The following is a 25,820-nucleotide window of genomic DNA, read 5'->3' as shown; positions in this document are numbered from 1 at the left end:
TGTTGACATATGTTGTTGGCCAGAAGGGCATTGCATGTGTGTCAGTGCACTGCTTATCATTCTAACGTTTTGCTCAGCATATTATACAGAAAGTGACTGCGTACTGTAACCGTTATGCAGAGTTTATGTGAAGGAAGATGTGTTTGGATATATTTCCGTTACAATTCACTTTCATGTTGGTGTGCAGGGACAAAATTCAGCATAAGTCATGATATGAACAAAATAGGTAATGTAAAGTTATCCATAGTCTTTATTAGGCACCACCCAATGAAAATGTGTGGGTGGAGTCTGTGCATAGCTCCAGTATTCTTGGCTTTGGCACTAGATGGTGAGAGGTTGGCTTCACGCCTCCAGCTGCTTTACTCCTGGGGAACAATTGGGTAGGAGGCTGGGCAGGCCCGAGAGGCAGTCTGAGTGCTGTGGAATAGAGATAAAATTTTTGTCCCTGCTGGGAATTGAATCCCATTCATCGAGCCCACAGTCATACCGGCTGAGCCATCCCAGCTCTTGTTATGATCAAAATAGCAGCAGTAATGAATTTTTTAGGAAACACTAAAAAAGGAAGGAGGATTTGAAGTCTGCTGGCCTTGAAATAGTGCTGTTGCAGGTGACTGCTTGATTCACCTGTACTGTTATGTCATGAAAAAAATTGTTGATGGAAGATCTGTTATTTTCTTGTTTGTTTATATTTTTGGTTTGTTCAGTTTCTTGTTGTGGTTTGTTTGTTGCTGTTCTTTTTTGTTTGGAGGGTAAAATTAATGTATGACACAAAAAACAATGGGGAAAAATAAAACCCAAACAATAAAATAAAACAAAATAAATGCAAACAAAAGAAAACATTACTCTCACACAGTTTTATGAGCATTAGTTTAGTGAGTTGATTTGTTGTGTGAACTGTAATTTATTAGGACATTGCAGCCTCATAGGTTAATCTGGGTTCTTCCATTTCTCCACCAGTATAGCTGCAGTTCACTGCCTCAGATGGCAAGCATGCTGCATCATTCTTCTGTATGTATTGCATGCAGTTAGCATTGGGCAGGTTTTCAAGAGATTTTTTCATGCCACATTAAAAATTACCCTCCCTTCTGGCTCAGACTACAGACACTGTACCATGTGAAACATACCACAAACTGTCATACCGTTGGTATCACAGCTTGAATGGTACTGGACTACCCAAGTCAATTGAACTATTTTTGACATTTTAAGACATCTGTGTTACATGCTGGATTTGAGGTTCTGACAGTGGTGATTATGGAGAGTACTGTATTTTGGGATGTGATATGGTGTAATGTGATAGAAGTTCAACACATTTTGAAGGAACTTACTGCCTCCATCTTCAGGATCAAGAGTGTGAGCCATTCAAGCAGCAGGCCAAGCTCTGCTTCTCGCATGTGATTTGCTTGGTGTACTTTTCGATTCTGAAGCATAGCTCTGATCTTTGTTTACTTCTTAACAGTAGCTTGCATTTCTTACTGTTCAACCCTGAAGATGGAGCCAATACTTTCCTCTAAAATACCTGTGAACTTTTGTCAGACTACACAGAGTCATATCTCAGAAGGCTCGGTGGAGCGCTTCATACCAGTGATTTCACTGTTTGAAAGTCTGTTACCCATGACAAATTCTGTGAAAATTTCAAAAGTGCACTTGCAAGAATGTATAACACATGCTGAAACCCTCCTTGTGATGGAGCAGGTTCAGTACTGCCACAACAGAATATTTTGCATAGGATGGTACACCATTGTGCCATCCTGCTGAAACCTTTTGCAAGAATCAGTTGTATATATGTATTCTTTTGGCATCTATTTTATATTCTTAATAGGTCCCTTTATTGAATTTCTGATATCTGGAATCTCCATCATTTATGCCTGTTCCCTGAATGTAATGATACCGATTTTAAGATCTCAGTGATAGACCCTCATAGATTCTGGAATTTTTGTCGCTTACAGTGTTCTATTATTGTTTTTACCTCTGAGTTTATCATGTGACCCATTTACATTCATGTATCAGTTTTAGAGTTGTTGAATCATGAATTTTTACTTTGGGTCTTGTACAGGCACATGTAACCTTGGAAGCTGACTGGTATCAAAAGACACAAACGGTGTCAGGGCATGGTGTCTCAAGTTGCCAGATATGCTGTCCTACATAGGATTTGAGGTTTTCAAACTCGTGGTCATGAAGATATTCTTCTGGGATGTAACGCCACTCAGTCTGTTGAATGTCTGCGGGTGTTTCGAAGGTACATAACACCTCCATCTCCAGTGCTGAAGGTTAAGCCAAGCAAGAAACAAGCAGGAAGCAGGCAGCAAGTAAAGCTTTGCTGTCAGCCTTCTTTGCCTTTCTTTCTAGTTTTCAGCAGACTGCATGGTGTTATACCTCAGGAGACAGAAGTTTTTAATCCTCTCCTTTATCCATAATTACCCTTCATTGTGATCCTTGCCATGAATGTTGCATAATATTAAGTGCACCAGAGTTCTGTGTCCCTTGCACACGGCCGTATTTTTTAACCCTGTTATATTTGTAAAATTTATAATTTTCTTATATGCTAAATCTTCGTTTAAACCCAACTGTTTACTACATACCAATCCTTCCCCCCGCTTTTTCATTCCTGTCCTGCAGGTGGCTCCAGATGATGGTTTCTTGGTGACACACATTTCTCCTACCCCGTCTCCTTCAGTTATTTTTGATATCTGCAGTGTTGTAAATCGATCAGATTTGCTCTAATTGTTGTGCAGGTCAATGCTGTCAGTGTTCACAAGATGTGTCATTATGCTGCTTGCTCAGGCAATATGATAACACATGTGCCACTCTGTTTTATGCATGGAGATTGCCACAGCTTGCAAATGAATAGGGCTGACAGTTTTTGGTGGAGAGTTCTGAAGCTTATCCTACTTGAGTTTGCACGGATTTTTAACTGGTTCCTTTGTGTGAGTGTTGTTTAATGGAGTACATGTACAACTTCATGACAATGTTACCATCATAGGAATTGTGTAGCCAGCATAATTGCATTTCCAGTTTCATTGACAATAAAAATGAAGAGACTTAACATCTGAACTAGCCTTGTAGGATGTTACTGTAACATAGCGTTGTGCTGAAATGGCAAAACACTCTACCAGGAATCTGTGTTTTAGATTCTTGTGAGTGTTTTGGGAGAGAACCTAAGATTGTAGAATGCCTCACTATGTGAAGTGTACTTATCGTATTGTGCCTCCTGTAGCAATGTTTGCGACGTTTGTGGACCGCTGTGTAAAGGACAGACTGTGTTGCCATAAGCAATTACTTGGTAGAGTCATGTCATGTTGGGGCCCACACTGTCGTGACTAACGCGAGGGCCATGCGTAGTGTGTAACCTAGGACCATGCATGGCTGCAGTCTGCAGAAGCAGGTGAGCGTCATGAGCATGAACCTGAGCGCGAAGCTGGACGAACTGCAGCGCGGGGACCGGCAGCTGGAGACAACGGTAGCACTCTGCGAGATCCGGACGCAGCTGCAGGAGTTGACCAAGTCGGTGGAGTCGTGCCAGAGCGAGGTTAGCGAGGTGAAACGAGACATGGTGGCCATCAAGCATGAGCTCGACACAGTGCAGCAGGTGAAGGAGGAGATCGAGGAGTTACGCGAGTACGTGGACCGGCTCGGAGAGCAGAGCCATCGTCGCAAGTTGCGCCTCCTCGAGCAGGTGTGTGCAAGTTCCAGCAGCAGAAGGCATTATGTTGCAGGTTTTTGAGTGCATGGTAGAATGTTGTTTCTTTCATGATGCTTGTTGATGTACGCATGCTGGAAGACTCAGCGTGAAGGAGACACTGAGAGGGTGCTTGTCATCACACAAAGTACCCCTTCATCAAGTGAAACTTTGTATTGCTTTCCGTAAGTGCAGAGCATGCATATGATGTTTAGTTGTTTTTGAGAATCAAAGCTTGTTTCAAATAAATTATATTATTCTGTATGTTTTGTATTTTAATTTGTTCACAGTACCTCTGAACCATGTTTGGTAGAATATGATACGTTTTCATTTACACCTGACAGAGGAGCATGCTAATGGAGATAGTTTTGTATTTGCTGCTGCCTCAGTTGGCACAGCAGTTTCCATTCTGTGAGGTTTGAGGTGCTTGCAGCTGTGAATATGAAGATGTAATGCTGTGTAACCACATAGGCTGTTACCACTGTTTTGGAGGAATGCTTCTTATATCTTCTAGAACTCATCTACCCTGAAGATGGAGACAGAGTATTCCTCTGAAACAGTGGTGTCCATCTGCCAGACTACACAACATCACATCCCAGAAAACAGTAATCATCTTCATGCTGTAGTAACTGAAGCTTTGTCTTTGCCGTGAACTGTACTGTGCAGGATTTTTCCCTGGCAGTAAGCAAACTGCAGGATCTGCTGAATGCAAAACATTTTCTGCCTACAGTGTATTCCATATTCGTCTTTTCTTGTATTTTAGTGACACACACTGTTATGTGAGTCTTGAAACCAGGGGCAGCCCGTGTATAGGCACTGCGGAACCGCAGCGCCCCCAATTTCCACATGATATTATCGATAACATTTATATGATGAGTCCTTTTTTCTTTAATTCTTTCTTTATACTTGTACAATACAATATATAATCCTTAAGCTTAATGTCAGATGCCAAATCTTTGTATGGAACTGTGCGCTTCTGGAGCAGCACCCCCACTAATTTTAGCTACGAGCCGCCACTGCTTGAAACTTTGCCATATAAGCAGGTCATATCTGTCTGACCTTCTGAAATGTAGCGTCGACAATGAACAAGTATGTTAAGAACTTTGATTAAGATAGAAGCCTGGAAGTATAACAATGCCTTTGGACCACAAAACAATGGCTACCACTTTACTTGATGATTTCTATAAACTCTTATATTTACCAAAATAAAATAATTGTTTTTTAATTTATGGAATTGAATGAAATATTTTATGTAAAATGCTTAATTTTATTTCGATTAAGGAACAACTTCCATGGCACTGGAAGGAATGCGTTGTTTTATGTATTTATATATTAAGTGATGGAGCTAATCACAGCCAGTATTGTTGAATGTCACTGTCATCAGTTATAGCCAACATTCTTCTCTGAAGATTAGCTGGGGATCATCAGTTTGGATTTAAGCAAAATATGTGAACTAATGATCAGATGTTTTGAATTTGTCAGATACTCATGAAGAACTGGGGCTTCAAGAAAGTGTTTTACACAATTAAGGGAGAAATATTGTACAATATTCTTTTTATACCCATGAAATTTGTTGGACTAACAAGATTGTGTTTAAATAAATCTTGTAGTGAAGTTAGTTTTGGAAAACACCGGGCTAGGTCAGTGGTTTTCAAAGTGTGGTCTGTGGATCCATAGGGGTCCAAGTGGCCTGGCCAAAAAAAGTGCACGAGATTGTTTTTGTCTTTCTACAGTAAACTCGTAGAAAAAAAATACTGTGGTGAGTATTTTTAATATTTTACAAAATCTCTTTAACTGGAATAATGGTATAACATATATTTTGCACTAGAAATTGTGTATGGGAATCTGTGCTAGTCACATCATGGTGACTGTGTCATGTAGAGGGGTGAGGTGTCTCTGAGTGTGCAGTATGTTATGAACCACTGGTTTGGGTTACTGTTTTCTGGGATGTGAACACATGCAGTCAGGTAGATTGTTACCAGTAATCACTTTTCTTCTACCCTGAAGATGGAGGCAGCAGGTTCCTTTGAAATGATGGTACCAGTCTACCAAAAACATGGTGTAATATCCCAAAAGACTATAATCTTTATGAAATTGAGATATTAAAAGGTAAGTAAACTGTAATCTTTATTATATACACATTCAATTTCTTATTTGAGATGTAAGTCTGATTTTAGAGATGCTACAAGCATGCATATTTTTTCATGTTACATTTGTCTGAAACCAGGGCCCTTAATCACCTCATTCATCTTAACACATGTCTCATCCATATTATGGTAAATGTGAATACCAGTCAGTGCAAGGAAGTGATATTTTTGTAATGGTAAGAAATAATGGCTCTACAGATTGGAATGAAACTCATACAGGTTGTGTAAAATGTACCTAATCATACATTACAGAGAATAATAATTTCCATTTTTAACATTAAAAGCAGGCATTTTTACATCCATAGTACCCGCAATTTGACAGTGAGTAATGAGTGTACATGCGAATTTGTCAAATTCACAAAATTTCCACAAAATTCTCAAGATCTAAATGCATTAATGTTTGGAACAGGAGTTACTGCAGGACCTACTTATGTCAGAGAACTGTTACAGCTTCTGGAGTTACTGCAACAAGGAACTGATTGTGACCTTTTATATCATAAAATATCTGTCAGCTATCACCACTGGAAGACAGATTGAAGCCATAATCCAAGAAGAAGGGGTCTATATACAATGTCCATGTAAATAAAAATAATANAGTCTTTCTAATTGTATAAAATTGTAAAATTGTATAAAAAGAAGTAAAAACTACAATAAAATTGTTGCACTTAAGACGGTATTTGTCCATATATATAATATAATTAAATTATGAAGGATATCCCCATTTTTAACATTCAGCATGAAAAATATTTTTCTGTGTAGTGAATTAATGAAACTGATTGAATCTTTTTTTTGCAAGTACTCAGGTATGTTCTACACATTGTATATGAGTTTCATACAGATATTTTGAAACCATTTTTGCCATTATTCTTTGAGCACCATTGCTTGTGCCAACCAGTACAGTTTACATAAAGTAATGAATCCAACTTAACTGTAGTAAAGGAACTCATGAGCCATATCATTAAAGAATCCATACATACAAAGGGTAATGTTTGACTATTCTATCATGCCTGTGCATTATGTATATTAGCTGTCAGAATTGATGTTAGTTATAAATAGGATCAGTAGATTGAAGTGGAAAGTATGATTGAATCAGTATTTGGCAAAAACATTTCTTTTGACACCCCTGGATAGCAACATTGTATAGTATGTAGTGTTTTTTGTTAAATTAAGTATATTATGAATGTAGCTGTCTTTGCAGTACTTTTCAAGTTACCGAGATTAGGTACATTATTATTATTATTATTATTATTATTATTATTAATTGGCCTTGTGGCTGTTGACTCGGCACATTAATAATAAAGAATTGAATAGAATTGAATTGAATTATTGGCACAGAATTGTTGCATTTGCATAGATGTTGTTTTGTCAGTAAATTCTATGCTTCAAATTCATTAACGATATTGATATCCACAATGGTTTTCAGTTGAACAGTCAACGGACTTCATGCTGGTGTTGTAATAGAACTGAATGTTCCAGCACTCTTGACATGCTGAATTAGCTGAAGTAGTTGTCATCACTGTCACAGGTTCAGCAGAACTCTGCTCATTGTATAAAAGTGCTCATAGGTTAAATATTGTTATGTTGCAGGGACTGACGTTCTTCCTGTCATATGCAATTCTTGCCGCAGTGTTGGGCATGCTGCAGTTTGGCTACAACACAGGAGTCATCAATGCCCCAGAAGTGGTGAGTGTTTAAGTTTACACATATTTTAACCATTTCTCTGTTATGAAAGATATGCAGAATGCTCTGAACCTTTTCTATATTTAATTTTAGAAATCCCACAGGAAGGTAATTTTTTTTTTTGCTAGTGGGGTGGGACTCAGTCCCTTGTACTGCGGCCACTTCTGGCCTATTGTACCAGCCCCAGATGATAGGTGAGGGTGATTGTGGAGCAATTGGTGGAATGAAGATTGGCAGGGGAAACCAAAGTACTCGGAGAAAACCTGCCCCAGTGCCACTTTGTCCACCACAAATCCCACTTGACCAGACCCGGGATCGAACCTGGGCTGCCACAGTGGGAAGCCAGTGACTAACCACTTGAGCTATGGCATGGCCAAGATGATGTTAGTTTTATTTATTCTCAGTTTATTTAAAGATGATTTCAGTTGCTGAAATTATATGGTATCGAATGATAGGATGATTGATGATTTATTTATTTATGGTTCATTTACTAATGCTGTCAGTAGCTCATACTGTATAGCGTCAAGTAGTAGGTAGAAGGAAGTGGTCATGACCCAGTTCAAGGTACCATCCTCGTATTTGCTTGGAGGGACTGAGTAAAGCCACAGAAGTCCGTAGTCAGTATAATGACTGGCCTAGATGAGATTCAAACTGGGCACAGCCCAAATGAGAGTTAGTAGCATACTGCCTGAGCCAGCCTGCTCAGAATGTTAAGATCAAGAATACTTGTATATGGAACTTCTTGGGCCCTCAATCAGTATGATGTACGTCTGATATTCTGTGTGTGTTGCAGAACATAGAGAATTTCATGAAAGATGTGTACAAGAGTCGCTATGGAGAGGACATTCAGGATGACTCTGTGAAGCTGCTGTATTCTCTGGCTGTCTCCATATTTGCCATTGGAGGCATGCTGGGTGGCTTCTGCGGAGGCATGATAGCCAACAGATTTGGAAGGTAAGATGGGTTCGAAACTTGCTCTCCTACATTGAGAGGGGAACTTGGACTGAGGGTGTTTGAGAATAGGGTGCTGGGAAGAATATTTGGACCTAAGATAAAGGAAGTAACAAGATGACGAGGAACTTATTGTCATGTATCATTAAGGTGACATAACCAAGGAGGAGGAGCTGAATGGAGCAATGTTAACATACATGCATACAGTGCTTTAGCACCTACATCTTGGTCTTCCCAGTGGGCTCTCTCCTTTTGGCTTTTATACCAATATCCTATATGCATGCCTCTTCACCCCCATTCATGCTACATGCCCTGTCCAGCTCATCCTCCTTGACTTGATTGTTCTAATTTTACTTGGAGAAGAGTACAAATTATGAAGCTCATTGTGTAGTAGATAAAGATCCATTGCACTAAACAACGAATAACAATATTCATATATTGTTGATATTTTTATTATTCCACTATAAGTTTCATCAGATAGATAGTGAATATGCAATTGAAGGGATTATGGCTATCTTGCAATAGGTTGGCATCACTTAGTAAATAAATTTGGTTAACTGAAGAAGACTGTCATGAGATAGTTGTCAACCTTGCAGTTTGTGCAGTGACTGGCCTCCTGATTATGATTTGCTAGAACTGTAATGTGTAGTGGAACACTAGAAATACTAGTGAGGCATATGTATTATTTTATTTTGTTTTTTATGACAGGTGTACATCTGTAAACTGTGTCATTACTTCCGACACATAAGACATACCTACCCGTAAGTTGTTCATTAGGATGTCTTACTGATGGAGTGCTTCATAGTCCTGATATAATCTAGGGAAGTGGTGATGCTGTTTGCGTAGATCAGAATTATTTTATTTGAGTCATGTTTTGAATTTTTCTTTCAGAAAAGGTGGATTACTTCTAAACAATTTACTGGGGATAGTTGGAGCTGTGCTGATGGGGTGCACCAAGTTATCCCAGTTGTATGAATTTCTCTTCCTGGGCCGCTTCATCATTGGGGTGAACTGTGGTAAGATGCACCAAATTAATGGCTTGTTTCATAACTTTGTGATATAAGCATTGATGTGTGGATTAGTATCTCTCCCTCCTGCTTCTGTCTGGGGAGCCATTGGCAGGAGTGTACCATCTGATTAGAATTAAAGAGTCAGCAACATTGGCCCTTGCACCATGACTGGTTTTTTGAATATTATGTATCCCCTTTCTCAATCTGGCAGAGGGCCTTTTGGTAGTCATTTGGTATCATGAAATCTGGTCCCAGATTGTAGCATCTTAATTCAGTTAAACCTTACAGTCACATAGGACATGTGAGTGTGAGGCTCTTTCATCCTTATTATGGAACCTTTTGCAGATGGGACCATTTATTAGTCTCAGTGAGAAGAATTGCTATTTGGAATGGCAGTGTCCTGTAGGTAGTCATCATCATCATCATCATCTTTATTAACATCCGTAACTGTTACAAAGTAACACATGGACAAGTCATAACATGTAGTACAATCATTCGGGAATCCTTTGCCCACGGCCTAAAGGGTTCCTATGTCAACAGAGACATACTCTAATTAAAACTACAATACAGAATACAAGTACACAAATTTTGGATTATTTTAAATATAAATAAGTTAATTTCAAGTTTATTTGCCTTTATGCTTAATCGACCGACTTTAAAAATACTACTTTAAAATCAAGTTACTAAAGTAACCATCACAACCATACTCATCAAGGATAAAAACACATCATCAAATCATCATTTAGGATTTTGAGCAGAGTTTCTCTATTCATCCTGCAGTCCCTCAAAGAGAAACTCCTTCATTGTATAAAATGGATTATCTAGTAAAAATAATTTTAATTTATATTTAAAATCTTTGAATCCATTTAATTTTCTTATTTTCAAAGGCAATCTATTGTAAGCTTTAATACCCATATTTATGACACTTTTTTTAGAGGTAGATGTGCTACAGCTTAGTACATGGAAGTCCTCTTTTCTTCTAGTATTATATTCATATAAATCTGAATTTCTAGTAGTATACAGATTAAATTTCTGAAAGTAGCACAATACCTCAAAGATGTACAGAGAGGTAACAGTTAGGATCTTTAGATCTTTAAAGATTGGTCTGCATGTAGTTCTACTATTTACGCCTTTTATTAATCGAAGTATCCTTTTTTGTATTTTCAGTATTTTACTGCTTTCACACTCTCCCCCCCAAAAAATCAAACCATAACTTATTAAGGACTGAAATTTAGCAAAATAAACATTCCTGAGCGTAGAGAAACTCACTACATCTTTCAAGGATTTTATAATATAACACACCTTATTTAATTTTAGACATAAAGATTGAATATGTGAGCTGTCACACATCTCATTTGTTTCCCATTTATACAGAAACCCCGTACAAAGTCAAAACAATAAGTTCTTACTGAAGCTCTTGTATGGGGTGGGGCCTTGCTACATGGTGTGCTGGACTAATGGGTCATATTTTCTGGATACATATTCTGTACTGCAATCACAGATTCAAGTATACTCTACTGTAATGGCACCTGCATGGGGTAGAACAGCTCTCAGTGCTGCTAGTGGTGGCCGGGAGAACTACTGTTTGGCAGGTGAACATGTGCACATGCAAATATGTTTCTGACTAACTATAAAAATTGTAAAATTTCTTTGAAGTTTTTGCTGGTTGGTTGAGAATTCTGAGTGCTTTGATGCTGTATGATTGGGAGTTTACTGCAGGTGGGAAGATAATGTGCCAGTCACAGTGGTCACACAGCCAAGATAATGTGCCAGTCACAGTGGTCACACAGCCAAGATAATGTGCCAGTCACAGTGGTTGCACAGCCAAGATAATGTGCCAGTCACAGTGGTTGCACAGCCAAGATAATGTGCCAGTCACAGTGGTTGCACAGCCAAGATAATGTGCCATTCACAGTGGTTGCATAGCCTAAGTCATAAACTGTCTGCACTCGCTCAAACACTGGGATCATGGGTTCGAATCCCACTCAAGGCATGAATGTCTGTGTGTTCATTTATTCTGTATTTGTGTTGTCCTGTATGTGGGTAGCGGCGTTGTGATGGTCTGATCACTTGCCCAAGGATTCCTACCATCTGTGTAAAACAATCACAAAACTGAAGAAGAGGCCAAGGCCCAGCAAAGGGCTGTAGAGCCATTGATGAATGAATGAATGAATGAAGATAATGTTAGAGATTACATTATGAAGCTCTGAAGTTTAAGTCAGATCCAATGGTAAACATTTGTAACAGTTATATGTCTCATGTTTCTGTAAGAATGGTACATTTTTGACCACCTGAATAAAGACAGCATGGATTCTTGATTGCCATTATCATCTTGCTAACTGAGAAAACTGATGTAGGTGATAATATTTCTGACTTGTATTTGGGAGGCAGCTGCTTCAAATTTCAGTTGAGATACTGGCTATCCTCATTGAGGTTTTCATGGTTTTCCTCAGTCCTTCGGGCAAATGCCATGATAGTAACTTGAAACAGGTGAAGATCATTTTCTTCACATCTGTTCCTATTCATCATTCCGTAATTATTCTACCATTTGATGCCGTGAGCCAGGATAGCTCAGTTGGTACAGTGACTAGGTTGTGGACTGGACAACTGAGGAATTAGGGTTCTGTGCCCACCCAGCCTCCTATGCAGTGGGTACAGGGAGTTATTCCCTGAGGCATGAAGCTGACGACTTATCTCCATATATTGCTTAGGTTAGGAATGGTGGAGCTATACCCCACTCCCCTATACATCTTTATTGCTGACTGATTAATTAAGACCAGGAATAACTTTGCCTTACCTTCCTGCTGCATAATGTGACCTACCAAAAGCATCAGGACTGTCTTCGCTTGCTTGGAAACTGGGATTGTGGGTTTGAATCCCACTCAGGGCATGGATGTTTAGTTTGTGTGTGTGCATTTTTCTGTGTTTGTGTACAGGTAGAGGCCTTGTGACGAGCTGATCACCCACCCAAGGAGTCCTACCGAATGTGTTAGATCTAGAAAAACAGAAGTGAACAGAGAAGTTCATGGAGGTAGGCCTAGGCCCACCGGGGCTGTAGTGCCAAGGGGAAAAAAACATCAGTATATATAGTCATCTCGCTCTTGATTGTTATAATCTCAGGCTGTCTTTTATAAAATGACAGGTCTAAACACATCCCTCGTGCCCATGTACATCTCGGAGATTGCTCCTCTCAATCTACGGGGCGGACTTGGTACAGTGAATCAGCTAGCAGTGACCGTGGGACTGCTGTTATCCCAGGTGTTGGGAATTGAACAGATCCTGGGGACAGACGAGGGCTGGCCTGTCCTGCTAGGTGAGTGTGGAAGAGTGTTACTCATATTGGCGACATCAGTGAGGTGAGTGTGGATACATGAGGGTTAGTCACACCTTGGAATTGAAGGGAACTTGAGATGATCATAATTCCTTTTGTTTATAAGCTGAAGAAAGGACATACAGACTGCATGAGTCCTGTGTTTAGCTAATGACTAATGGTAATGACTAATAAACTATTGCAGCTAAGCATGTGAAATTGGATATGCGAATATGTTGTAAACTGCAAATTCTATGTGAAGTGTTATTTATAATCAACAATTACAAACATAGTGACGATGTGAATCCTTGGTGTTATGTTCAACAAATTTATCATAGAAAAGTCTTTACTTAAATAACAGATTGTTCCAAAAATAAAATAACTTTGACAGTGATGACGATAGTAATAATATGTATAACATGCTTATAATCAGAGGCAATAAAAACCTGTTTTGGGAAGGATTTGATTGTGTGACCATCCGCATATGAGTTCAGTATTCTAACCAGTGATCAAAGTAGTGCTGCATTACTGAACGATACAGTTTGTAAATATGATGTTAAGAACAAGAAATTTGTAGAGCTGGAAGTGGACGCAGTAAGAAAGTACAGTTTATGAATTCTACTCAGAACTTTCACTTATTTGTGCATGATGTGCTTTCTTTCTTAACAGTGTTGCATTGGTCACTACATATTTGCCATGTGATTCTAAGAGTACCGTGAAATGTGACATGTAGACCCATTTCTAGGCACTGCCTGAAATATGCGCACACAACAATAGGATCAGTGTTGTAAGAAGGGTTTTCTGTGTGGCTTGCACATGTCCGCTGCTAGGTAACAGGCCAATACACACACATTCTTGACAACAGAAGGAAGTGTTTTCTGTGGGGTCCATGCTGAAGAGTTATCTTGAAGACAGTTGATGCTACGGGAGGCAGTTAAGGATTCAACTGTGGACAGTAGAAGACAGCAGAAGCTGAAGAATCTTCTTTGTTAGGATTCGTTACCAGAAAACGTCTCATGAAAACACAACAGTGGAATAGCCATTGTGAGGAGCTTTTAGCAAGCAAAGACTAGTGGAAATAGACTGAGAAGACTTAGTGTTGAGTGATTTGTAGTGTGTAACTCAGCAATATTGTTATAGTTATTTGTAGTTACAACCTGCGAGTGGTCAATAAATCTATTCTCCATCTATAGTCACCCATACATGTGACAATATCATGAATGATTCCTCACCCACTCCTCACTATTTCATAGTTCTCTTATGTCATCCAGAAGAAGCAGAAATATGCATTTTTCATGCTGTGTATGGTTATTTTCTTGTCATATCACAGTATATAACTCTGACCATGTTTTTAGGCCTGCCATGTGGGTGGTATATAAGGAGAAGTAAGGACAAATATAGGAAGGTATAGTGGGGTAGTGGTTGCAGCTGGACTGTGGCAGGGATTGATTCACTGTAATTAAAGGCCTACTCGTATTATAGCTCATACACGTGCTACCATCCTTATTTCAGTGAACATGACCAGATGGACCACGCGTTCTGTTGAACGTGGACAGAACTATAAACGTGGCTAGTATCTATAGCTGTAAGGATGGAATGGCACTTAAAAGTTGTATATACCGTTAATTAGTGTCTGCTCTACTTATACTATTTAATTCCATAGTAAATATGCAAACACATTTAAATGAAGCAGTCTACATGTAATTAAAAGAAATGTTTATTTATCACATTATTTTAAGCATAAAGAAAGTTTGCTCATGTAATTACTCAGAGTTAGGAATGCGGATTTGAAGCCCATCCACACAAAAAAAAAAGTCGATGTTTCTACGTTGCAGTTGTAGCCTAGGCTATTGTACATGCGCGGAACAGCGTGCAGTAAACTTCATGGTACGTTTGGGTGATTTCTCTTCAGTCCATAATAGGGAGAAGGATATTGTGACAGAATACTGACAGGAAAATTAATATTTTTGTATATATCAGATAACTTCTACAGCTGATACAATATTGTTAAATAATAAATAAGTGAAATTTGAAGAATGCCGTCTTCTGGGATGTGGAGCCATGTAGATATTTGTGAAATGTGAAATTTATTGGAAATATTATTAAGGAATTAATTATTATTTAAGCATCAATTTGTTATATTGCATGTATAAAACATATCTGATAGTATGTCATGTTTTGTGTAGGCAACTGAGCAGGAGAAAATCCCTCTGTGTTGAACTAGATCTCTAATATGACAATTGTGGTTCCCATTGTATGTTGAAAACTAAACCTATGAAATTTCTGATGATGACATAACAATCTGTGTCTTTATCTAGTGATGATGATCGCTCAAAGATGTTTTGGACACAGCATTTGAACTCTGTTATACACTGTAACTATAATGATGGAGGGAATATGTCTGTGTGTGCAGGTCTTGCAGTGTGTCCCCCCATCCTACAGCTTGTGCTGTTGCCTTGGTGCCCGGAGTCCCCACGCTATTTGCTCATAACCAGACAGTGGGAAGAGGAGGCCAGGAGAGGTAAATGACACAGCCCATCTGAACTTAAATTTTTCATTTAGGATTTGAGATTCCCACAGGAGGTTAAGAAGAGTTCTGTCTTCTGGGATGTAAGACCATATACTTGTAGTTTGTTTAAAATAACCTGACACTTGGAGAGAAAAATATTGCTCCAAAACGTTGGTTGACTTTAACCTTTAAGAGACGGGCCATTTAAGTTCCGGTAATGGCCGCGGGCTGGAGTTAATTCAAATGCCCGCCATTGTAGAGTAACAAAAATTGTAATCATGTTACTGAAAATGCTGTGATTTCTGCAATTTTTGTGATAAACGAACGAAATAAACGCTGCTATTATCTAGAAAGAATATAGAATCAGATATTCTAATTTACAGGTTTTAGAATCTGTAAAAATTGTTACACTGATTCTAAAAAAAAAATTCCCTCAATTTCGAACGTGTCCACAAATATGCATACAGTTTCTGCACAAAACGTTTCTGCTGTACAAATGCCTGCTGCTGACATCATTCGTACTCTTGTACCATCTTATCTGCAAGTAGGTTGGGAGCTTCTGTTTATAAAACACATTCCAAGTACTGGACCCTCTTTGTATACACAAGTCTGGAGGAAAAACTATCGTATTCTGTCCTTGACACTCTCAGACTGTTTATATCTGAGAGGAGCCACAAGGATACTGTTCTACGAACTGTATAAACAGTACTGCCAGAACTTCCAAGCGTAGTGCATTGTGAAGTGAAAAGAACTTCCACCCTGGCCTCGTTTCACTTGGAAGAAGATGAAATTGAGAACCAGCTGCTAAATGACACCGATTCAGACTGTGCCACAGAAACCACAGAGAGCGGCGAGGAAGAAAGAGATTCAGAAATTGAAGCTGATGAAGACCCATCATCTTCACCGGCAACCTGGGGACCACCACACCAGCATGGCAGGAGGCGTGCGAATAATTATTCCAGTGGAGCTGTGTGGTTAAGTATCAATGAAGCTCCACACGTAAATAAGGATTCCACCCCTTTCTGCGTTTTCATGCTCTACTTCGCAGGGATTATCCGTCTGCTGGTGGAAAAGACGAACAGGTGCTACCACCAGTACCTAGACAAACTTCAAGACGGACCTTCTCCGTGGCCTGACGTGACCAATTCCGAGATGTTTCTGTTTCTAGGAATAATCATTGAAATGGGACATGACATTAGAGACTGACTAAAGGACTACTGGTCGATTGCAGAACAATTTTCCATGCCTTTCTACTCTAACACAATGAAACGCAACCGTTTTCTACACATTCTTCATTTTCTTCATTTTGCAGACAACAATACAGAAACTGACAGGAATGCCGACAGTTATGACCAACTATGGAAAATTCGGACCATCTTCGACACTCTCAATGACACATATGAAAAATATTATAACCCTTCCGAACATTTGGCCATAGACGAGATAATTGTTAAATTCAAAGGGAGGGTGGTTTTTAGGCAGTACATTCCTAAGAAACACAAACGTTTCGGAATCAAAATCTTCAAAATTTGTGATGCCGCTGGGTATACTTATGACATGAAGGTTTATCTAGGAAAAGACAGGACACGTGCCGACCAAGACGTGACAGCGACACATGCTACAGTTAGGGACCTATGCAGACATATTGAGGGCGTAGGTCACAAACTGTACATGGACGATTTCTTTTCGTCACCAGACTTGTTTGAGGAACTGATGACAAAGGACATAACGTGCTGTGGGACAGTCAGACCTAATCGGAAGGGCTTGCCTGATGATTTTCGACGAAGACAATTTTGACTGAAGTAAGGTGACATTTGTGTTAGGGTGAGACAGAACTTGACAGCAATAGTTTGGAAGGACAAACGTGACGTTTACATACTGACAAACATGCACTGTCCTCCAGCAGAAGGCAGTTTCTGTGATGAGCATGGAAATGCCATCAAGCCAGCAATTGTTGCCAACTACAACATGCACATGGGTTATGTTGACAAAGCGGACAGAATGGCAAACAGTTATAGCATCAGTCATCGGACCTGGAAATGGACAAATAAACTATTTTTCCATTTCCTGGATATGACAATTCTGAACAGTTTCATCCTGTTATCCTGTGGCACGAAATTGTCACACAGAGAATTTAGTCTCGCCCTTGTGCGCAATATGCTGGAACATGCTGCAAGGGGTCCACCTCACCCTCAACGGTCCATGGGTTGACCTCCTGCTGTGTCATCGGCGATATCCCGATTAGAGGAGGCCTCTTGGCATCACTGGCCGACTTCCTCTACTTCAAGATTGAGATGTCATGTGTGCTCTTCGCATAGGAAACGAAGTTACATCCGGACAAAATGCATGAAGTGTGATGTTGGACTCTGCATTTCCGGATGTTTCCAACAGTTCCACATGAAGGCAACATTCAGTTAGATGACGCAGAAGGGAAGACAGTCTACTTATAAAGCTGGTGTCCAAAAATAATGCAAGTAGAACAAGAATTTTTATCTTAAAATTAGATTTTAAAACACTGTGCGCATGCGTGGACTGCGAGTCACCATAAGGTGTCTTTCGGCCACTCGGCTTTACTTTAAAGGTCCCTATACGGTGTCTTTCGGCTCATAAAGGTTAAACAAGACTACATGCTCTGCTTGCCACCTGCTTTATGTTCGTTTCTTACTTGGCTTATTTGCAACCCTGAAAATGGAAGCAACATGTCCCTCACAAATATCAGTTGGCTTTCAGCAGACTATATGTTGTTGTGTCCCAGAAGATGGAACCTTTAATAAATTTATATCTGCAACAGGTAAACATACATGTCACTGAATTCTGTGAAATGATGAAAAATACAGAGGTATCCCTCAGTTTACATGATATTTGCATTCATGTGAGTTCATATTAATTTTCTTAATTTCATTTTTTAATGAGGACTAAAAAATAATTAAATTATTTGTCTAAAATGAAAGAATTTTGGTTTGAAAATGCTAAAATGATTGGTAGTCAAATGAACTGAATTACATAGAAAATTTATCTTTATTGTCTGTGTGTCACACATGTGTGCCGGCACCTGCTGCTTCTGAAGGCCAAGTTTACCATATAAATTTCATTACCGCCAAGTTTAAACCCAGCTTTAGGCGCCATAATAAAAGAGTATTTAAATATGGCAAATAAAGGTCAATGGCAGTGAAACCAAAGGAGTAACAAAAATTTTGAATTATGTGCTCACCCTTCAGGCTGCATCTATCATGTAAATTGGGCAATTTATTTAAAAATGTGTATACTCCAGCACTGTTTTCCCCTAAGCTATGCTATGTAAATGTGCGTATGCATATGTGACTGTAACGTTAATAAACTGTGATCTCATGAAGCATCAGTGTATGAAGATTACTCACCTTATGTGTTAGCACTTTGTAGTCCAGCAGTTGACTGATATTTTGGAGGAATATATTGCCTTCATCTACAGGATTTAAAGGTAAGCCAAGCAAGTAGTGCTTGAGAAGCTGGCAATAAGCAAAGACGGAGTTAGTACATTCCTCCAAAACTGAATTACATGGCATTGTAGCCCAGAGGATAGTACTCCATACAGTCATTCCTGTGAGAACCTCATATCCAACAGTATCAGATGTCCATGTATTGCAACAGCAGTCATAACTCTTGACCCCTCAGTCATCCAGCCCATAGCCAATCACTATGCTGACTGCGCTGTCCCTGCTTGCATAGGTAATATCGGCATTTCACATGCTGCATCAGGAAAGTAAAATGTTTGCATCTGTGGGGTGTTTCAGCATTGCGGAGACTTCGCGCATCGAACCAAGTGGAGGAGGACATTGAAGAGATGCGGGCAGAGGAGCGGGCACAACAAGCGGAAGCCACCATATCCATGATGGAGCTTATCTGCTCACCTACACTGCGATCGCCTCTCATCATTGGAGTGGTGATGCAGCTCTCACAGCAACTCTCGGGGATCAATGCTGTGAGTGTTCTCAAATTTTGTGTGCTTGTGGGGGGTATTTTGACCCAACTGGGGAAGAGAAAATATTAATAACTGGGAATTTTATGCTTTCTTATGAGGGGGCCTGAAAAGTAATGTAACACAATTTTTTTTGAGGATCCTTTTAATCTTACTGCTATGACATTAAATGACAGACAATGCCCACATTTGTGCTATTTTTCAGCATGTGACACTGCTCTGATTTCCATTTATACAGGCCATTAAAACAGCACCATTTTCAGAGAATGAATACGTTAATAGACAGGGTGATTATGTTGAAAAATAATACAAATATGTGCATTGTCTCTCATTTAATGTCATAACTGTACAATTAAAAGTCAACATCATCACCGACAAAACAGCACTTTCTGAGCCATAGCCCTCCTTAGAAGATTCCGCCAGATTGAATTAAGTTTTTGCTTCTTTGGATTTTACAACAATAATTTTTTTTTTACACAGTAATACTGTCAGCCCTGTGTTGAACCCCCAACCTGGAGGACCAGGTCCGTGTATTTATGTTCTCCAGTAACAGCGTGGCCCAGTTATACTCCCAGGCACTGGGTTCCCCTTTTATCGCCTTCTGCAACTTGTAGGGCACAGTGGAGATATTCTAACTTGCCTCCACATGGGGAATGAGTAAACTCCTTCTCACAAAAAGCTGTGTTACTCTACTTTTTGGACATCTGTTTTATTTGCTCTTAGAAGTTATGGTGGTGGTTACAGAAGACACATGTAATGTGAGGTGAAATGTGAAGTGAAATGTGAAGTGCCGGCAATGCTGATAGCAAGTGCTGTAATTGTTGCAGGTGTTCTACTACTCCACACTACTCTTCATTAGCTCCGGGCTCACAGAAGAGAGTGCTAAGTTTGCAACCATTGGCATCGGAGCCATCATGGTGGGAATGACACTGGTGTCCATCCCGCTCATGGATCGTACAGGGCGGCGGACACTTCACCTCTACGGCCTTGGGGGCATGTTTATCTTCTCCATTTTTATCACCATCTCATTTCTCATAAAGGTTTGTAAGAAAGATTTGGGTAAGGATTTGTGTGGTAGCATGGTGTCACTGAGGAATGAAGCCAGCACTCACAGATTTCTGCGACATTATATTGTTCACATATGCGCGTACACTACAGTCATGGAATTCTGTCATTTATTTTATTCCTTATGAACAGAGTTTGTAACTTTTTTCATATAGTTGTTTTAAGGTGTTATCAGTACACTAGTAAGTCTTTGCTGGAGGACATAATGTCGACATCGCTCAGTTGTGAGTTCAGAGAAAATAACGTCTTAACCCTTCCCGTTCCTGTCTCAACACGTAATAGTGTTGTACTGACACATATGTCAACTTCATTTTATTGCCATGTTTGGATTATCCAAAGTTCCGCCATATTACAATACTCTCCCCAAAAGAGTAGAAAGGTCTGCCCTCTGGATATACAAGAATGGGACCCCATAGGCAGAGTGGTAATTTATCAGGCGCTAGCAAACATTTGGCTCCACTTTATAATGTTGCATTGTAATCTGTTACGTGTACAAATAGTTGGCAGGATATGGTGATACAGATTATGTTCCATAAGACACAGTCAGTACTGCTATGTGTTTTGGTCACCAGTTGAACATCATGTTGAAATTGTTTTATATATTCATGTATGATTTTTCAGCTGATTATTATCATTTAGTGACCAAAACTTGTAATGAAACTAATTGTTTTATGGAATGAAGTTTTTGTGATTGTGTACTGTAGTCATTCAGTACCATGTGTCTCCCTGTCATCTGTAGTACATGACATACAATGGAAAGCACCAATTTCTACTAATTTTTCTACATCAACTTAATATTTTCTTATAACAAAAAAGTAAATGGGGGTTTTTTACTGAAAGAAATTTGAGTTGCCTGTAGGTAGTACTGATAAAAGTATTTCAGTAGAGAGGACTAAGGTTTACTGTATGTGAGATGTGGCAGGTCTGTTACATCCCCTGATTTGAGGGTGTTTCAAGGTCTAGTGATTTTGCCATTTCTAGAGACATTTACAGTTATTTTCACCTCATGGATCCAATCATCTCCCCTTAAGGCTGGATATAAAACATGTCACATATTACAAATTCATGATGACTACACATCATTCGTCCTTGGTCCAATAAAATATAAAATAAAGACTAAGACAGAATAGCTCAAGTTGTCAGGACAGCAGACATAGGTCGTGAAGAAACCACTGTCAAATCACACCTTGCCATTCCACACACACTGGCAAGCCGTATCATCCAAACAGTTACGTCATAAAATATTAAAATTCATAACAAAAACAGACATACATACTACTACACTTACAACAAGCAAGTCTCAACAATGTGTAATTCATGCACACAGATCATTTATTAACTCTTTGAGCCACTTACATGCTCGACAAATTCATCAGTTGAGTAAAATGCATTACTTTGCAAATAATTTCGTAAAACAAACCTAAATTGCTTTTTATCATTTTTTAAAACTGTGGTATTTGATGGCAGAATATGAAAGAGCTTGATGCCTGAATAATACACCCCTCTGATAGGATGATAGATGTGTTGAAGGTATACAAAGGTGGTCATTCCTTCTGGTACCTATGACATATACAGAGTTACTGGTTTGAAATTTATCCAAATTATTAACACCAAATGTCATCAATGAGAGCAAATATACACATGGCATTGCTAGTATGACAAGCTTTTTGAATAGATCTCTACATGTATGAGTTGGGCCCACTCCCATCATTATTCTTATTGTTATTTTCTTTTGTGTAACAAAGCCCTTATGACTGTCTGACAAAAGTTGTATTTGGATAACATGAAGGGTTTACAATTCCTAGTGCGGTTGGTGTCTGTGTAGTATGAAGAAGCATGTTCTGTGTATGTATAGATGGGGTGACCAAACACAGGAAACAGACTGCACTGGTTGTCAGAACTGTGAACTGAGGATACACTCATGTCAGTCTGACATGACATCAGTGAGACACACTGAAACAGATGGTGTTTCTGAGTTTCTAGACTTTGCTCTTCCACACAACACAATTATTCAAAAACTGTACCTGTTTCATCTGATGACTGGGATCTGCCTTTTCTAATAGGCTGAAGTAGGTGCCTCACCACCTCTTCACCTGACACTGGAAATGAATACTTAATTATCATTATAGTTCTCAAACCTATCATGAACTATTTGCTCTTTCAATAAAAGACTATGTCTTGTCTCGCTTTTCTCTTCATGAATTTTAAATTTGTAGCAGGTACCCATTGTACCATCTGCTGTTCCCCATGTCTTTAATCCCCTATTTTATGAAACAGAAATTCCCTTAGAAATAAATCATTACTTTGTCTACAGCCAAATCACTATGATGACTGCAGATGTTTTAATTTGTTCATCATATCTGTGAATGGTCTTACTTTGTACAGAATGCAGAGTTCTTATTCTCTTCAGCATAACCTCTTCATCATTGAGATGTAGGTACTGTGCACACTTCTTATATCAAACTGCATTGTTGTGTATGAGGAACAGTCAAATTTCCAGGTAGTGTTTGAACTACCTACATGTTATCTCTGCATAATTAGTCTAAACAGGACATTGAAGGATTTTAGTTTCTCCCAACTGTGGCTGTGAAGAGTTCTGTCTTCAGGGATATAACACTATGTAGGCCATTGAAAATTAATGGACATTTTGAAGAAAATGTTACCTCCATATTCAGGGTCAATAAGTCAAGCGAGAAAGCAGAGCTACCTTGGTTTCTCACTTGGTGTACTCTTTGACTTTGAAGATTAAGTGACGTACCTCTGAAATGTCAATTAATTTTCATTGGACTACATGGCATTATATCCCTGAAGACAGAACTCTTCTTAAGCAGGAAACTCTCTCTCATATTGTCAGTAAGTCACTTTCGCAAAAACCAAGTACGAAACTGAGATAAGACAAAATAACAGCAATAAATGGCCATTTTTAGTTGGTATTACAGTGCCAACCTTTGACATAAAACGGTACCTCTGGACAATTATTACTCTGCTTGTTCTGTCAGCTACATTTCTGAAACTTTCAGATCATAGTTAGTATATTCAGTGAAATCATAATTTCAAAATTTCTTCTGAGGGCAATAAAGTGTTATGGTGAATCAGTTGGGGGTTATCTGTGGGAGCCATAACTGAACACAGGATTGTCAGATTTTCCCATTTAGTTCCCACTGGGCATTCCAGTAGTTTCAGCCTAATAATCATAAACTATCACATTTTCTGCTCCCCTCCCCCCCACTTGAAACAATATATAGAGGGCATGTTATTCACAAGTCACAATGTGTTTGGTCACCACAGACTTGAAACTCAGCATGAGATTTCTTGGTGCTTTGTGTGAGGTAATTAATGATAGCTTGATAACTTCCATATAACATGCTTTGGGGTGGAGGTAGCCTGCTGTTGCTGCAGGAAGTCGTTATAGGTGAAAAGGAACATCTCCTGCCCCAGAGAAATTTTGCTTTCTCTTGTAAGTTCTTATCCTTTCCTTGTTTATACCACTGACCTATATCTAGTAGCCATTTGTGTTCTTAACATTGCCTACAGCACTGATGCTTTACTCTGCTGAATGCAATACTGTACTCCAGTCACATCGCATTGATGTACTGCATTGGTGTACAGTTATTGCAATGTACATCATGTACAATGGAAGGTTGAGGGTGTGTGAGAACTGTGCTGAGGAGAAGATTTGAACCTAAGAGGGGGTGGGGGGAGTAACAGAAGACAAGGGAAAATTGCATATTGTGGAACTTTCTCACCAGATATTATAAGAATTATCAAATCGAGAAGGATGAGTTGGCAGGGCATATAGCACACATGGAAGAGAAGTGTATACAATGTTTTGGTAGAAAAATGTGAAGGGAAGAGATTACTTTGAAGACTGAGGCATAGATGGGATAATAATATTAAATGGAAGTAGGATGGTACAGTGTGGACTGGATTCATCTGGCTCTGGACAGAGCAATGGCGAGTTCTTGTGAACGTGGTAATGAAACTTCTGGTTCCACAAAAATGCTGGGAATTTCTTAAGTAGTGGAGTGTCTGTTAGCTTCTCAAGGATTCAGGTCCATAGAGGTAGTTAAGATCATAGTGACAGACAGTGGGGTTATTCAGATGTGCATTTTTTATTTCTCGATTATTACGCATAAGTTGCAAGTATGATCTGACCATCTTGTCTCGTAACGTGAAATCTCACATTTTGGACAGACAGCTGCACATTAATGTTTTTGTGAATGCAACTGTAATGGGATGAATTTGGATTACAATTGTTACACAAAGTCTGTGCTGTTTTGAGCGGCATTGCTGCCAGCATATGATAATTAAATTCTCACTCTTACCTCTTTCAGCTTCTCAACCACATGTCTGTGTACATAAGTTTTTGTGTAGTGTAATCTATTGTCTTACCAAACAGACTACTGATGATGGGTGAGTGAGCCAGTGTTTCTCAACCAGTGGGTTGAATCTTACTGGTGGAACTTGAGGGTCAGCTGGGTAGGATATCAGGTCTCAAAAATAAGAATTTCTGATAAATATTAATATAGTGCTAAAATGTACAGAAAAATAGAAGTTATGTGGTGGAAACGCTTCCTTCTGTAAGAAAATGCCAGTCAAATTGAAGATTCAAGAAGTTGAAACTCGCTGCTGTAGACAAAGCTTTTGCCCTTTCAGTAAATATAAACAGCAATATTAATGGCAGAGATCAATAAAAATACATTGTAAAGAGTATTCATAGAAAAGTACAGAGAGCCTTAGAAGATGCTAAGAGACAAGATTTCATATGTGATTCATAGTTTAATTTTTGGGTATGGCATTATGCTGCTGTAGGCTGATTGGAAGCCTCTGTGATTGGAGCAAAGGGACTGGCAACAGAACATAGTAAGATATCATCATCATCATCATCATCATCATCCAAGAACTGGATAACAGATCACAAAAACTGTAGTGAGACCTTGAAAATATTAATTTTTTACATGATGAAAAACTATTTTCGGTTCTCTAGACACATAGAGAATGTATCAGTGCACATTAGATGACTGGATTGATTCATGTCTTTATTACTAACAATTTAGTTCAATTCAATGTTATGTCATGTCATTTTTCAGGGTTTCACAGTAAATAACTCGATCAAAATCTTCATTGAAGATCACCTGCATCAAGGGTTTGGCTAAAAACCAACATTTCAGAGACCTACCCTCTCTCCCTTGTCAGGGTTAATGTGGTGAATGACTAGGTAACCTGATCTGATATAAAAATAGTAAGATTCCTTTCCGGTATTAGACCTATGGAGAATTCTTATGGATATTACAAAAACATAATTCAATCAACATTCCAGAGGTCTTCCTGGACTTTGATTTCTTAAAACTTACATGTAAAAAAAAAAGGAAACAGTCTTTTAATTTTCTGGACTTTATTATTATTAAAATGCAAAATAAATTAATTGTAAATATTGTGTATATAGAAACTAATAACTCATGTCATCCATAAGAGCACAAAACACCAGAAATAAAATTCCTAATGAATATGCTCTAG

At 38.9% G+C, this 25,820-nt stretch overlaps 1 protein-coding gene across 21 annotated transcripts in view; it reads left to right on the top strand.

The window, feature by feature from the left end:
* The window catches only part of LOC111862848 (glucose transporter type 1), a 101,929-nt gene that overhangs the window by 61,890 nt on the left and 14,219 nt on the right, over positions 1 to 25,820 (top strand). For 17 of the 21 annotated variants that reach the window (XM_023848592.2, XM_023848595.2, XM_033750824.1 and 14 more), the window contains 8 exons: positions 3,370 to 3,673; positions 7,411 to 7,506; positions 8,297 to 8,457; positions 9,346 to 9,470; positions 12,607 to 12,777; positions 15,188 to 15,295; positions 19,054 to 19,241; positions 20,066 to 20,278. In XM_023848592.2, coding sequence (XP_023704360.1) covers positions 3,370 to 3,673; positions 7,411 to 7,506; positions 8,297 to 8,457; positions 9,346 to 9,470; positions 12,607 to 12,777; positions 15,188 to 15,295; positions 19,054 to 19,241; positions 20,066 to 20,278 — 1,366 coding nt within the window. Of the gene's footprint in view, positions 1 to 3,214; positions 3,674 to 7,410; positions 7,507 to 8,296; positions 8,458 to 9,345; positions 9,471 to 12,606; positions 12,778 to 15,187; positions 15,296 to 19,053; positions 19,242 to 20,065; positions 20,279 to 25,820 lie in introns of all 21 variants that reach the window. The other 4 variants (XM_033750830.1, XM_033750833.1, XM_033750834.1 and 1 more) reach the window with 2 other exon arrangements.

The sequence above is a fragment of the Cryptotermes secundus genome, unplaced genomic scaffold (assembly GCF_002891405.2).
Source record: "Cryptotermes secundus unplaced genomic scaffold, Csec_1.0 scaffold462, whole genome shotgun sequence".
In the NCBI taxonomy this organism is placed as follows: Eukaryota; Metazoa; Arthropoda; class Insecta; order Blattodea; family Kalotermitidae; genus Cryptotermes; species Cryptotermes secundus.
Note: the sequence above shows the minus strand (reverse complement) of the source record. Positions and strands in the feature narration are given on the sequence as shown.